The sequence below is a fragment of the Hylaeus volcanicus genome, chromosome 8, assembly GCF_026283585.1.
Source record: "Hylaeus volcanicus isolate JK05 chromosome 8, UHH_iyHylVolc1.0_haploid, whole genome shotgun sequence".
Lineage (NCBI taxonomy): Eukaryota > Metazoa > Arthropoda > Insecta > Hymenoptera > Colletidae > Hylaeus > Hylaeus volcanicus.
In genome coordinates, this window is record NC_071983.1 from 4,833,522 (window position 1) to 4,849,844 (window position 16,323).

General features: G+C 47.3%; 2 protein-coding genes across 4 annotated transcripts in view; one reads left to right on the forward strand and one right to left on the reverse strand.

Annotated features, from left to right (window-relative positions):
* LOC128881550 (phosphatase and actin regulator 4) overlaps positions 1-16,323 on the reverse strand; it is a 225,043-nt gene that overhangs the window by 200,676 nt on the left and 8,044 nt on the right. Inside the window, exon 2 of one of the 3 annotated variants that reach the window (XM_054132709.1) lies at positions 14,376-14,818. The exons of 1 other annotated variant lie outside the window; for it this stretch is intronic. In XM_054132709.1, coding sequence (XP_053988684.1) covers positions 14,376-14,424 — 49 coding nt within the window. In that variant the 5' untranslated portion in view covers positions 14,425-14,818. Of the gene's footprint in view, positions 1-1,825; positions 4,461-14,375; positions 14,819-16,323 lie in introns of those variants that run through there. One more of the 3 variants, XM_054132710.1, reaches the window with a different exon arrangement.
* Positions 8,029-10,120, forward strand: LOC128881564 (uncharacterized). The gene is made up of 3 exons (XM_054132756.1): positions 8,029-9,608; positions 9,693-9,843; positions 9,919-10,120. The coding sequence occupies exons 1-3, from the start codon at positions 9,524-9,526 to the stop codon at positions 9,935-9,937; spliced, it is 255 nt and encodes an 84-aa protein (XP_053988731.1). The 5' UTR covers positions 8,029-9,523; the 3' UTR covers positions 9,938-10,120.

The window sequence follows — 16,323 nt, forward strand, 5'->3', positions numbered from 1 at the left end:
GTAACCACTGTCATACTCCATGGAAAATCGTTCTCATCCCTCCCCGCGGCTCCAACCCCCGTTCCTGTCACTCTCGTTTTCCCTTTCACGCACACTCCGGGCTCGCGCATTCATCCACGAAAAGGGTATTTCTCACCTCCGACGGTGTCGCGGTGCCAGAGAAGCCACGCGCTGGATAAAGGAAAAATACGACGAATGCGGGGGACGCGCACGTTTCTAGGCGCGTCGCGACGCTAAGAAACGCCGCGAGAGCCTGGAAATGTTTGTCCTTTAAAGTGCCTCTTCCGTGCATTCCGAGACGGAGAGATAAATATAAAGTGGGCCGACGGTACTGTTCGCATTCGCCACGGAAGTTTGCTTTTCCACGCGAACTTTCACCCTGGTTTCCTATAAAACAGCCTCGCGCGGCCGTAGTTCTCGCCGCCATAATAGGGATTCGATGTAATCCCTTGAAATGTTTGGGACACTGTGGCCTACTCGGGGTTCCCTTGGGTCGTCGTACGGAGAACCAGAGGGTTGTTTTAGGAGGAGAGTAATGCTTTGCTTTGTTTCGTTATCCGTTAAATCGTCGCATCAATTTTTGGAGTTGGCATCGTTGACTCGAGAACAGCCAGATGGATATTTAAGCATTTCCATTACATTAATAAAAATTTATTACATATCGAGCGAGCAGTTGCAGAAACAGAGGAAGAGTTACGTAATATTATTTGGAAAATGATCGATCGATCGCATCCATCCTTTTTATAACAACTAAGCGATACACAATTATAGTTGTTTGCCGAGTTTCGAACTTGGAGCCAACCGTATTCGTGGAAACGGAAACTCGAGGAAAAGACGGGCGTAAAAATGAGAAGTTTCGACAGAGTTTTATCGAAAAGTTTCATGGACTATTAAAACTCGTCGCCATTCCGTTACCCAACCCTCGTTTTTTCGTCGTTCTAAACTCGCGGACAGTTGTCCCGCGAATAATACCGATTGCGCGGTATTCATAAGAGAAGTTCTATAAGGAGCGGCGATCTCTCGAGGCACTTCGTCTTCCGTGGATTTTTGAAGGTTACAGGAAGCATCATCGCCTCCCCTCGATCCAATCGATGACCCGAATGCTAACCGTAGGTCGCAGCCAAGTCGATACATACAGAAGGGACGTTCCGCGCTCGAATAAAGTGCCTCTTCTATCCCCTTATCCACTGAATGCTTCGACAAACGTTCGAATACTTTTTAACAGATTCGAGAACCTGCTCGGGGTGTATTACTGCCCTGCCCACAGCGTAAAGGAATTTTCCACCGAAGAGAACAAAAATGTTTCGGAGAGCTCGATGTAAACGCTAATAACCGAAACACAGAATTATGCGGGTGCATTTTGTACACGACCGCGGTATAAATGCAATCAGATTAATGAATTCGAACGGTGAATGGACAGAAATGTTTTTATACTTTCAACAATCGAACGCGACCACCCCGCGTGGCAAATGGAATGCAGAAAATGGAATCATTCGGGTGGAATACTTTTGTCCTGCAAATTAAAATGAAATTGCGAGTGTGTCGTGTTGACAAATGGACGCGGCCGACAATCCAATGAAAAATAATTGAATGTCCCGTGGATATTTCGTTTCCGCGTCAAACGTACGCAATCACTAACGAAACTGTGTCGCGCGGAAAAGATTAAATTCTTTCTGTTGCTGCGCCTTTATATAATCACAATACCGGCTAACAGGTTCTAATTCTTCGCCACCGCGAAAGCAACGTTTGTACGACTGTGTTATCCGCGCGCTTCGTAAGCGCGTTATATCTTATTACAAAGGATAAAATATTGAATCGAACCTACCGTCCTTGAAAGGGCCAAACCGCAGCAAGCTCATTTCAGGATGATATTCGAGCCTGACGAAGCAACAGAATAGCACCAGCAGAGTCAGTCCATCCGCATCGATGCAGATCCTCTCAGGATTCACGAGATCGCTCCACCGTCCTTGGATCTTCGTCGACCTCGAGCTCGACGCACTACCGACGAGGATTCGCGCGATATCACACGGAATATTAAACTTGCTCCGAAAAAGTCCCGCGCTAAGCTCTGCTTCTCATCGTTTCCCGATCACTGCGTCCTTCCAACGCGGAAGTCGCTCTTTGTCCAATCGCATATACCCGTTCCATCGATTCTCGCTGAATATTCACGAATCGATTCCACAAAGGCCTGACCGTCGGATCTGCATAGAACGATTTTATTACGCGTCGACGTGTCTCGCGACCCGACAGACTGGGCCAGACTATCCCGAGGGTAACCCTCGTATCCCTCGCCCCTGGCTATCGGGGAAGACGAAACCCCTAGCCGTGGATGTCGAGGAAGATTTTATCGAAGGTCCCGAACCCGATCGATGGAACGTCTTTTATCCTTTGATCCACTCGCGCACTCGACTTCGAGTGAAGCGTACTTCAGACTCCGAGATTCGCGGAGACAAAATCCTCCCAACGCATGGTTATCTCGACAACCACCAGTTTCGTCCTTTTATCGCACTCGGCAGTCACACTGAACCGCCTCTCGTGATTTTAAGAGGGGTAGGCTCGTGTAATGGGTTGAAAACTGCACGTAAAATCGTCGAGACTTTTCCGAATGAAAACTGCAGTAACGGATCGAAGCGAGTCTTTCCGTGCCCGTCGATATACTAGCGTAAGATAAAGTCGACTTTGTTGACCCAACGCACGAGACCTCCTTAAGTCGATGGAAACGTCAAATTGGGCGAAACGAACGTTCCGCGAGACCAGGGTGCGATCAATCTCCTCGTTCCGTGGAGTCAATCGTCGTCTCACCCCTGGCCACGGTTGTTAATGACTGGCGTGCACGCGAAAGACACACCCTGCGCGCTGGGTGCGACCGCTGGCAAGTATTTACAATAGCATCGTAATGTTTCCTTGATCGTCCGCAGGTGTCTTCCACGGGGATCGATAATTAATCAGCCGACGCGGTCTATCTCGGAACTGGAACTTGCAATTTCATTTCTCGGTGCTCGAGAGAGGTCTCCTAGTTGATCCTTGCATCACTCGCGCGAGTTTACGCGCCTTTTTTCCTCCATTCTGCTCGCGTGTCGCTCGGCTCCAATTCGCTCTACTTAGCTATCCGAACGTTTACCTCGCTTTTTTCTTGGAAGGTTCTCGCGACACCACTTCGGTTAAATACTATGGTGCTCACCTTTGAGGCACTATTTACGGTTAAAGCACGTTAAAACATTGATAGCCGTGTCTTCGCTGCACTCTCACATTTCATATCTGTATCTTGAGCTACTTCCACCACTCCGTACTCGCTTATCTGCTGGCTTCGATTAGACGGAATCATGAATTACGTTTCATACCTGTATCTCGATTCCGTCGTAACATTTCACACCTCTATCTTTACCGTGCCTCGTCCAATTTATCGGGTAACTTCGTTCAGACGAAACGGTACACTGGAAAGCACCGAAGAGTCTCTATTGGCATCGCCTGGATAAGCACGGAATCGTTTGTTTGTTTCTCTCCGACGATGCACTTGAACTGTATCGCGTGACGGTGCATGTGCCTGACGCTTTGTTGCGAGGCTTCCATCGATCTACCGCGTATCAGTTAATCCACTGTATTACGCTAACGCAGTCTGATATCGGAGACCGTCGCCTGGGAGCGTGATGGAGCCTCCGCGGGCCTCGTTACTTGCAACAGACCTCCGTTATTGCGTCTCTCGCGACGATTACTCGAAACGTTGTCGACGGAAAGGCGCCACACCTTTCATCCGATTACGGTCGCTGAAACGGCACGAAACGAGGAGCTGGACCTCTAGATCCCTTCTTCCCTGCATCTATCCAAGCTTCAGATACGTATAATCACGCGTTACGTTTCACAGCTGTGTTTTCTCTGCGCTTCGTTCGTTGCATCCGCCCATCTGTTAACACTTCGCGCGAGGCTGCGATTAGCTAGCTCGTGACGATTAGCCATCGAGCGGCCCACGTCACGCGTGGCATCCGAAGAGTGGAAGTTTATAGAAATTCGCGATCGATCAACTTCGCCCGTGCACGAGTTTTTCTTTAAATAAAGTAACCAATTCGCGAAGAAGCCGTCACGTAGACGATATCGATTGAACTGACCGCAAACTGTAAACTCCGTTTCCGCGGAATCGGGTGTCGCATTTCGCACCTGTACTATCCTTCGCTCGTGCCCGTCGACTTTCTTCGGGGCAGAATCATACCTGTGTCCTCGCAGCAATCGCTCTTCGCAAGTCTCAGAATGGGCGATAAACGGTCCCTGTCTTCGTTTCTCAGCTTTAATTCCGTTCACGTGGAAGTTCCAGGGCACCAGATTTCCAATCACGTTCGACGATCGCGAAGGACACCTCGAGCTCTGGTGCCACGTTCCTCGGTGGACGAGACTCGTCGACGAGTCGTGGAACAACGCGGCCGTCTTCGTCAACGGTATCGGGTGCACTGGAGCTCGACCTGGTCGGCCTGTTTACATCGTGCAGGAACGTGCCGCGACCACCACACCTTGCTAGGCTTCCGTCGTTGCAACTGTATCAACAGTGTAGCGCCGTGAACTGTCCCCTTCGCGACGGAAAGAGAACACCTCTGTGACCAGTCGACCGACGGTTGATTGGACTGTGTGCACCATGGCGTGTCGTGGCTCCGCTACACCGCGGCGCTGCCTCTAAGAATAGACCGTATCGATGCACAACAGCCTATAGGGATTGACGCAAATAGGCCGTGGGATTTTTAGCCTAACGCGGGAAGGTCATGGTGATCCGTGTGCAATGGATCGATCTACGCGCGCGCTGCATCTTCCACGCGAAACGCTAATCGTTGTCACGGAGAGCTGCGAATACCGAGCTGGAATTTAAAAAGGGAATTCTTCGGCTCGTTAGCTCCGGGATCTACCAATTGCTTCTAATCTGTCGGTAGATACGGAGCCCGAAACGACTTCAAGTTTTTCTGCACAGACTATCGAAGCTCCACGGGAGCCTCGTGCTCGTGGTGTGATCGATGAACGGGGTTAATAATAATCGTGGCCGTATCGAAGTGCAAAAAGAAGCCGAGAGACGTTTTTTATAGAACGAGTCGCGATTAGAAAAGTGAATTACAATCGACGTTTATCGATTCTGTTGATACCGTGAAATTATTTATAGACGAGACGGAGGAGGAATGGAGGCAGGGAGAGGTTCGATAAAAGATCGCGAGTCTGGAACGGATTGTTCTTCGCGGCACGTTTGCACGGATTTCATTTAGATAAGTGAAAAGCACGTGCTCGATGCCAGGATGAGTCGCGCTCACTGGCCATTTCTTATGACACGAAACCGGTTTCGTTCGGCATTCTTAGATCCAGACGTAACGCGGTTTCTTGTTGCCTGTATCTTTATGTACTACACGAGGAGTCCGAGACCCGTGCAAATTCCACTAGCCTTTTTGCGATCTACTTGGACTTTGGCGGTGGCGGCCGAGGTACGACAATAACTCCGTCGGTTACAACGATGCAAATTCTACACGCGGCGATCACGAACGCTTTAGCAACGCCAAAACTAGCTCGCTACCTTGACACCGTCGAGGTCGCCTTGCTATAGCACTTTGCGCACTCGTAGACTTTCAAATACCACCTACAACGAGGAAAAAATTGTTATCGTCGGTAGGATGCATCGGAAAACTTCGCAGCGACCGATTAATGCGAGGTTTCAATCGGAGGATCGCGTTCCGTTTATGTACACTCGTCACATGTGCGGACGGCCAAACATGACCGGCGTTAACTAAGGTGCGTTAACTTCTGCTCGAGTGCATACACTGCATCGCATGCACGCTCGACGCTGCGATTCGCCCTCGAACGCAACGCCAATGGGAACAGCAAACATGTTTTTCTTCGAATCGCGTAACATCCTTAGATAATGCCAATTCAAACACGGAAGTCACCTCGTCGCAAACAGTCTCGAAACGTCGTTTCGTAAGAACACATGCACGAAAAACATCAACAAACTTCGAGCGCATGGTCGGTATAGACCATGTCCCATTTTCGTGTCCTTTCGATGTGATTTGGAACCGTACGAAAACTGTGTTTATATACTTAAAATAAAAATAGGATTTGCGTCCTGCAAGACAGAGCGTTCCAACTCTCAACAGCTTCGATCGATTAAACGATTCTCCCACCTGAGAATTCCACTCGGCCAATTTAGGGTTCGCGACGAGGAAAGAGTATTACTGGCCGCACCACTCAGGGACTTGTTCGGATCCCCAAAGTGCTCATCGAAGTCGATGGGGCCACGGAACGTGATTCGACTCGACCTGAGACGAACGAAAGAAACGGATCGCGCTAGCAAATTGGCTGAAAAGCCTGAAACCAGGAAATGTATGCTCTGACCGAGGAATTTTGGATTAGATTACGAAGTAGCCTCACTCGCTAAACTTCGCCCTGGCGCTATACAACGGGATTCTCGAGGTTACAAAAGGTACTCCGGCGAAACCACTTTAATCCTATACGATGGTTGCCAATGGACTGATATTAAATAACTCAAGCCTGGGGTAAATTAATTTTCCCGCATATTTTGAGATGATCGGTTAAGTAGATACCCAAATAAATTTACATAAACGATAAAGAAAAAATGACGAGAGACCGAACAATGCCCGGCCCTAAGTATTCGCGGAGGATCGCCCGCAGAATCAACGACTCGTAGCCACAGGAACGAGAGCGAGGAGATTTATTGCGGGACGTAACCCTTTCGTCCATTCTTTTTCTACCCTGAGCAATACCTCTATAGCGTTCTTTGATAACAGGCTCGAAGATGAATCGCTCCGATCGGTCGCTATAATTTCCATCGCTTGCTGCGGTAGCGTGCTAAGTATGGAAGCTGCATGCATACCGGAGACCTTCGGGGAGAGCGTTTTAGAGTATCGATCCTTCGTAGGTTATTGTTGACATTACGGATACCACGGTCGTTGAGTATTCTTGCTCGCAATGCGGAGATTGCGCTTCGTGTCGCGCACGTACGCTGCAGGTGATTCATTTTCTCTGGCCGTCCCGTTGCGCGATTTATTTGACGGTGCTTTATCTTCCGAACTTGATTCTAGGCTACTAGCACCCCAAAGGGATGCCTCCATGACGAAGAGTAGACGGTTGATTGAGTCATTGCGATTATTAATCGCGTTCAACCTGTTTAATGTTCCTCTGCTTTATTTACAAATAGATGGGCAAAGAATAGATGATTACTATGTCACTCGACTATTACTCCGTGTAAAGTTTGCTAGTTATCGTAGAAGCGAGAAGACAGATATCCTAGCGTTAAGTAGCCGATAAGTCTTTGTTTTAGCGTCTCGTCGGATCGAATTGAATATTGCATCGGTGCAAATAAGCGTGTGGATGGATATGTAGGATCAATACATCGCAATAAGCGTTCCGATGTACATATCGCCCAACTATCTGCCACAATGGTGGCTCTCACGTCGATTACGCGAGCTAGCCTACGGACTTCATTGGATCGAATAACACGCTAATTCGGTACGACGCAAAGCCACGGTGCAGTCTCCGACGACGTGAATCAATTGAAACTAAATAAAGTACGCGAGACGAGACGCTCATTACAGGACAATTGCAAGGCAGACACACCCGAAATTTCATACACGAGAATGATTTGCACGAGCATTCCTGCTACGGCTTCTATGCAGATAAGAATTTCGCCCAGCTCTGATTTGAAACGTCGAGTCTGTGCAGAGAAAAACGAGGGACAGCGGCTACCCGACGAAACAACAAAACCCGCACGAAACGCGCTTCGCTCTTCCCAGCGGAAGCGCGCCAGCAGATCTTAACTATTCAATGAACGTTCGTCCATTCACGACACTGGCACGTGACGTCGTGTTTTCCGCTCGGCCAGGACAAGCTGGAACAATCGCGCAGCTAAACGAACGCACGTCGCGAAAAGCATTTTCATCGATCCCGAACGAAATCAGCCACCGACTTCCTTCGTCGAGTTCTCGTAGGAAACAAAGCTGAACGTCACAGAGAGGGATACAGGGGCTCACCAACTACTCCGAACCGCTCGTCAGCGGTAACCTAATAACGATAATCGATTAACGAAGCATCTCTTCTCAGCCACCGTTAGGAGCTTCGCGATTCGAGTTCACTTGTTTAAGGAGTGATACGGTTTTTATGGAATACCGATGAAGAGACCATCGAATGTAACACGGTTGCTCGATTTCGAGCATTTTCTAGCGTTTCGTTGTCAACGATTGTTACGCGCAACAACGTATACTTATCGGAATTGCCTGTTAATTACGTTATCGTAATACAGTGCCAATTATCGTTCCCAAATTAGTGTCGCTTTCATTATCATTCGCGTTCCCGATTTAGAGTAATTTTCTACTTAGGCGCGCACGCACTCCATTATCGTGTCTGCACGACCACCGATAACTAAACCTGACGCTAGGCGTGCCTTCCTGATAACGGAAACTGACAATTAGTTTTGCAAATTACCGTCGCGTTTCGCAAACTCGAAGACGAAGTTAACAAAGCACGGTAGGCGGTTCGCGTAAGAATCTTGTTGACAAGAATTCCAAATTAGAACGACAGAAGAAAAAAAAGAACACGACACGCAGTGTCCAGAGGAACGGGAGTGAAATAATTAAAAATAACTGCGGTCGGTATCGATTAACGTCCAAGTAGAAATAATGCAACATTTTAAAAATAGCGATATGTGGAAAATATATCGAGTGTCTTTGAATTTATTTTTGTCTGCTATCGGAGGAAGGGAGGTTTGCTCGACGTGCTAAAACTAGTAATGAAACGCGTACAAAAACGATGTATTTTTAGGCTCCGCGCTACTTCAAATTTCGCGCTTGCTTTCCTCGATCGACTAACGAGAAGGGCAATCACCTCTGTCGAGATTTGCTTCGCGAAATTGTGTGCGTTGGAGGTAAACTTCTGCATCAATTAAACGCGCAACAGCGCCTGATCCTAGCAACCCTACAGAAACTTGCGAAATTCTCGTTCCATAAAGGCCGTCACGGTTGTTGTTAAGTTGTACATCCGATTACAATTGCTGCAGGGAGTCTTGGAGCTCCGCGGTTCTGGTACTTTGAACTACTATATCAACGCAGTACCCTGCGAAGACCAACATCACCTGACCAGTTCAGATAATGGAAACAATAGAAAAGCCACAGAAACGATACAAGCAACTGATTCTGGTCCTACAAATATCTAAACTTGATTCAAACCAGCCAACAAAGGAGAGTCGGAAGATTTAAAGATTTCCTTAAATGGCTTGTTTTGCATGTTTGCCACCCAAGTATAACGATTTCTGCTCGAATGCGATACAAGCGACGAGAAGGCAGCCGCCGCGCCACTCTTTCGGGATTGCCCTGCTCGTTAGCGACATTCGTCATCTTTAACGCGTTTTCAAACAAGAATTAACATGTTCCATGTTGTTCCAAGTGTCACAGCGTAGCCCACATAACCGTATATAAGAACCGGCCGGGTTTGCCACGTTTCAGACGAAAACTCGACGAAGGTTGCGCGCGACGTTGCTCTTAAAGTTGAAGTTATGGAGAAAAGTCTCCTGTTTTTTTCGATCGTTTCCTTCGCGATAGTGTTCGCGTGTGCAAAACCGATTCCTCAGTTCGACCAAAGTGAGTTCACGTCTGACAACGTAATACGAGAAAGTTGATAAATGTTGGCGGTAGATAAACTAAAATGTTTGTTTGGGAGTGCAGATGATTTGGAGTACTCCGCCCCTGAGGATAGTGGAAATCGAGCGTTTTGGTTTGGAAGACCTTACTACGATGAAAACGACGGCGGTGGCGATAACAACTTCAATCCACCGGATCAACAACCATCGCCCACCGTATCCTACACCGATATTGGGTAAAGTAACAACATCCAGCCTTGATAGAAAATAGCGAAGGAACGGGGTGTAATCGTTGCATTTTTCTCTTGCAGCGGTGGCTGGGGTCGCTGAGAAGATTTCGCAAAGCAAATAAACTTTTGGATTTAATATCATCGTTCCATCGCGCCATAAATTTCTATCGATTTAGATATCATATTATTTAATATAAATTGTAATCTAATTAATAATAAGATGATAATACCGTACGTATCAAAAATTTTGTACTTTCGTATGTTGTTCTATTAAACATAACATTCCGAGTTGCTCGATTCAACAATTCTGTTCATTCAAACCGTATCGAACCTTCGACAATCGCTAAACGTAAAAACGATTCTGCAAGACTGCAATTTGAATCGATTAGAACGTCCAATTGTCTCTCGTTACGCCGAGCTAAAAAAGAAGCAGAGGCTACTGCGTACGTTAAGCAACGTTGGATAAAGCACGACTACACAGACATATAAACAAGAGGCTGCAGTTGAAGGTTTAACGAAACCGAGCTGCCCTTTTAATCGCGCGCGTCGTAATTCCCAAGGAGGAAATCTTAACACGTCCTTTGTTTCGCGCACGTTGAAGCAGAAAAAGCAGCTGGTTCTCGAGAGGTTCCTAGCTTAAGCCCCGAGAGTACAAAGATGAGCAAACATTTATTCGAACAATAAATTACGGATGAAGCCACTAAATGTTCTATCAAATCATATTCCTATGAACGGGATCTGAGTGAAGGTTCGAAACGATAAGATAAAAAATATTTCGAAAGTTCTAACCAGCGCTTTATCGGTCGGCATCGTGAAATAGCTAACGCATTTACAATTTTATTATTTATCCTTAACCGGTTATTCGACATTCTTATTTAGGCGAGAATGTTGTCCACGTATGCAGAGGAATCGGAGGTCCCGCAAACACGTTGGCCGGATAACGGCGCGCTCAAACGGGGATTCCCGTGAATATTTAACAGGCTACTAAGAGGATGAGCTTTCTTGGAACTAGGCTCCATCGCGAGTGTCCAAACGGGACACCGCGGAAACGAACGAGGTGGACCCACTTTTCCCTTTTGATCCCCCGCATTCCTCGTGCTGCGAAATTATATACTCGCCTCGTTCCATGCCCGACCAGTTTTTCCCTCGACGTCGAGTGTCACACTTTTTCACTGTTCCGCACTCTCGTTCTCGTTTCAACGGAAATAACGGCCATATGTGGACGTTAAGCTTACAGGACGTTGCATTTAGCTGGATCGTCGGTCGGACAGCGTCGGATCATGAATTTATACAGACTTTTATACAGGGAAGGGAAAATGCTTGTTCCCTACACCTCTTTCGGTCGGTATTTTACTTTTACCGGCGATGCTTCGAACCGAAAGCGTTACCAAGCGTCCAAGTTTAAACGCGCGTGGCCCACCTCTTCCGTTTCCACTTTGCAATTACGTCCACCTTCGCCTTTCACGCAAGACTACCGATCCCGCCTCGAGCAAGCGTAACTCGTTCTTCGGAAACGCAACATTCGGTCGCTACTCTTCCACGTTGCAACGATACGACACCAACGTAACGCCGGTAATGATATATCTGCAGTTACGCGCGACAACCATGAATGCAGATAAACACAGAGCCTAACGCACGAGGTCTCGATGCCACGGCGCTTCGCGGATCGAGGAAAACGCCCCGATGTGTGTTTTGAATATTCATCCCGCGGGTTGCACGCTGATTACATGCAAATCTGATTAATCCCCCTTCCGGTTAAGAGTCTCCTCGCTGCGAAACCGCTAATTTCGACCAGCCTCGAGCTGCTTCTTGCATTCTCGATACGGCGCATCCTCGAATTAAGATACGTTTCGCTTCATCGAGGATCTTTTCATTGTTGTCGTTACCGAACACGCTATGGAGTTGGATAGACAGACTCAAAGCTGTCCATCTTGTGCTTCTAAGATGAAAAACTAAAGGCTACGTCGCAAATGCGAGTAAATACAGGAATTATTCCAGGAATACTTGGTCCAATTCACGTCCGCCGATTCCAGGTTTTAATGAAATTCTCCAGAGAACGCACTTCATTTGCGCTCCCATAATGCTCCACGCGTGTCGCGCTCACGAACCAAATTTCCCGTCCGTGTGCGAAAGTAACGAAGACGAATTCTGACACGCGAGATACGTAACGCGATTCGTGGAAATGAAGTCGTTCGTTGTCGCTGAAACAGCCGTAATGTAGACTGACGCGTTCACTCCTGAATGTTGCTAACTTACTCGAGTTTTTGATTTATTAAGAGCCAGCGATGGATTCCGATGATGCATTATTTATTCGAATGATGTACACAGGTAGCGAAGTTCGCTATCAAAGTATTCGACCTTCGACACAAAGAAACGAGAAGAAAGGGAAAGTACGAGAAACACGAGGTTGCATTACTCGTCGGTTTTTCAGCGGTGAAAATAGTATCGAGGCACGGCGATCGTCAGGGCAGAAGAAGATTTATGTGAAAGGGGGATTCGTTTGTATTCCGCAGACACCTCGCCAGCGTCAGTATGCTAGTCGTCGCAAATCTATTCCTCCTTCTTTCCATACCTCTTCGTCACGTGGGAAATCAAAGTCGCAAACTCTTTCGAAGCTTGTAATTACTTCATCCCTAAATTTTATTCATGGAACAATCATTTATTGGACTCTGTCGTTGGTTCGTTCATTGAAAATGTACGTGGTTGCCCACAAATAACCCACAAATTGTCGAGAACAAATTAGGTTTTAATCCTATACCTATTGCGCAAGTCTACCCTGTCGTCGCAAGCCCATCGCCTCCAGGCATCGAACTTCCTAGTCCCTAAAACACTAATTCACAATCGCGATGTCTTGTTTCAACGATTATTGACGACAAAGGTAGTCATCAAACACCGAGTTGCCGATCAACGTGATACGAAACATTGAAAGTTCGCCAACGTTTCGTACCGCTGCCAGGAATGAAACGACGCGGAAGGTAAAATGTAAATTGCTTTTCTTTTCGGCCTGATCAGGCTTGACGCGTGATTTATCAGCCACTCGAACGCGAAGTCGTTCGATCGCGTCTGCAACTTTTCTCATACTCCCTGCGTGGCGAATTCTTTCGTCGTAAATCAGCTTCTTTCGACGGATTCCTTTTATCGAGCGACGGAGAGCAATAGCTAACGCGACGAGCATCATGCAAAAAGGCTCTACGTGTCCTCAAACAGTTCTCGCGAGTCTTTGCAGCCGACTATCGTGGACCACTTGACGTCATGTTTCAGCTCGGTGTTACGTACGATAAATAAACAAGTATTTTTGGGTGTCGAAGGATCCACCGAGGTGCAACGTTAAACAACGATGGGAGGACGCGATGGAAGCCGTTCGCACCAATCTTGATCGCCAACACCGCGTCGGTAGCGTCCGTGACGCAATCGTTGGGAGAAGTAACGATTCAATTAGCCATGAATTTTCCCTTGCGCAAAACTGCTCAATTAGAAGTCCGTGTAAAAATTGATTACGCAGTTGCATCCTCTGCGCGTCTCTCAGTGGGTCGCTGGAAAGACGGCGAAGGATGCAGGAAACGGTTGCAACAACCGCGTAGCTGCATGCATTCCACCGTGACGTAGATTTTCGTTGAGCCTGGATTTTTGCCGTGGCGTACGACTGCACGCATTTGGAGCGGAGCAAATTTGGCAGTGTCTCTCGTCGCGATCCCGCAACGAAATTCTCGTTGCTCTATTTTATTTTCTCCTCCCTTCGACCAGCTTTCAATTAATCTCCTCTCCGTGGCGTTGCGTAAATTGTATTCGATCCGACGAAGCGAAGGTTTGCGAACGACATCTCGAATTTTCCTCGTTAGCCCATCGAAGGGTTTCCCAACTTTTTCCGCTGAAATTACTAGTCGATATTTTTTTCATCTACTCGTTTTCGTAACGTTTCCGACGTTATTGGTTCGGTTCTCTTTGAAGATACGGTTCACCTGCACCGTGGACCACGAGTGGGAACCTCTGATCCATCGGGTCATCCGATCGTACCGATCCTAATGAGTTTATCAGTATTAATGCCAGCCGTGTTTGTGGGTGACCGAGTGGCCTAATTTTGGTTCGATCCAGGCACGCCTGGAATCTCGAATATCTGAACGAAAAAGGAGGCGAAGAAGAAACTGCGACACCGGAAACCGAAAGTGGCGCAACTTTTTACGTGGTAATAATTCAAAACTCTGTACAAGAAATTTGGCAGAGTAACGCAACGATATACAAGTTCGACGAGATATATAATATGTAATATATGCGGTGCATGCATGCCATTGAATTTTTCATTTCTTTTTAAACTAAGCATTTACGAATGGAGGTTTCGACTACGAAAATCGAGAAACATACGTTCTAAACTACTATTAAGAAAGTTTTGCGACAACGTCCCCGTGTTTTTCCCTCGGTAATACAAGTTTTATAAGACGCGACAATTCTTTCCATTCTTCGCCTCCGGAAATGGACACTGGAGGGTGAAATTGAATCATGCAAAGAACACGGGAACGTTCTGACGGATTTCAGTCACTCACCCTGGGAATAAATTGGAAACTCCCCGTCGCTGTGACTGTGCGTGAGCATCCCCGTGGAGTAGAACTGCCACAGGGCTCTCTTCCGGTTTTCCTCGGACGTGCCTGCGAGGACCTCGTCGTCGTCGGCGAGGCCCAGCAAGCTCACCACCTCGGAGAGCGACAGGTTGACCTCGGTGTCTTTGCTGCGACAAGGTGAACCAAGCGTCCTCTCGCACTCGAGCCGAATTCGTTCACTTTTTCACGACAACTCTCGACGTAATCGCGCACCTATCACTGACATACGTCCCCTAGCGTGTCGAACTTGCGTCTTAACAGAGCACCGTTATCCAATTCACCGCAAACATTTGTCGTGCCGATAACCAGCTTCGATTCTCTCTCCTGAGAACAACGACATTCTCTTTCCGGCGTTAAACGTCTCGTATGGACACCCCTATTTCAGCGAACTGAAGAGAAATGGGTGGGAATGATTAACAACGTCGCTGGTCGAACTCACAGATTGCCACAAAACCGGGTATTTTTTGTTTAAAGCGAACGAAGGTCGAGACATCGATCCTGCTTCACAAGAAATGCTCAACGTCCATTTAAAGATTGAAACCGTGCAGAAATCTTCCAAGGTCTATGGGCAACCAGTGTTGGGACGCTTCTAAACTCGCACAGAACTCTCGATGGGCTACACGGTGTTGTTCGCACACTCGCTAGATGCTATGTATCTTGGACTATAGTACTCGGGACACTTAGTTTCCGTTGAAACTCAAGATTAATTCCTTTGCGCGAATCGCGTCGGACTTCTCTGCACGATAGTCCGCAACGTAGACTCTACGTTTGCTCCTAATCGCGACAATCGCGAAGAAAATAATGGAAGGAACAGATGAATGGTAAAGAAAATTACAGCGGTGTACTGTGCACGAACCGAGATCGCGATCTACGTAAGAAATAAAAATACTCTAAATAGGAGTCTCGCTTAAACTGGAAGTTAGCTGCTTGGCTGTGACCTGTGCGCGTCGATTCGTTAAGGAACGGAAACTAATTATCCTTATCTGGAATGATTTTCGAGGTATTGCCCAGGGAGAAACAAAGGGTGCGGTCTCGATAACGTCGCGAGATTCGGAGACACCCGTTAACGCGATAGAACGAAACGCCGCATAAAGCGTTTACGTGTAACAACGGTATCCGAATACCGCAATCACCGTAATTCGATAACCAGCACTCTATGTAACCCGTTTTAATCGTTCGCGAAGCAAGTTGCGCGTATATGTATAAAGCTGCATACTTTGGAATACGCGTGGGCAATTTGGCCTGTGCATCGTTTCGGGTATCGCAGCTTGGTCGAACGAGTTCCTCGGAAGCTCCTACGTACGCTTGCCTGCAAATTGGCCAAATTGTTGTCCTACGAGCCTCGCAACTATAGTTTCATTACGTCGAAATTGGAAACGAGTTGGTTGGAAAATTCCACGCTCTATCCGGTGAATTTCATTTTATTATTTGAGAAATAAATTATTTCCTCGAAAAATCATGTTTTGTTAAAGTTACGATAATTCTTTTCCATGCTTTCGACGACACCGTTTATTCGGCGCGAGAAACGCTTCAAAAGTAGAGCAAAAATGCGTGTATCTTTATTCGATGCAACACTAGAAGCGCCTCAGCCCCGTAACGACGTCATAAAAATCCAAAAAAGGAAAGGGAAAAACAACCCCGTGGAATTTCCCTCGTTACATCGAGACGCCGAGAACAATGGTCACCCTCTATTGATACGATTCATAAAAGAAGAAATTCTGCGTATCAACCGTGGCGGAAAACAGAGAAAAAAGGAATTGTCTCCGCGTCGCGACGCTTGTCCGCTTCTGCACACGTAAATATATACCACGGCTATTAATACGTCGGTCCTCGCGGTTTGATCGATCGCTGGAGAGGCGGAAGGGATCGACGGGGAGATTGAACTGCGCCTTTG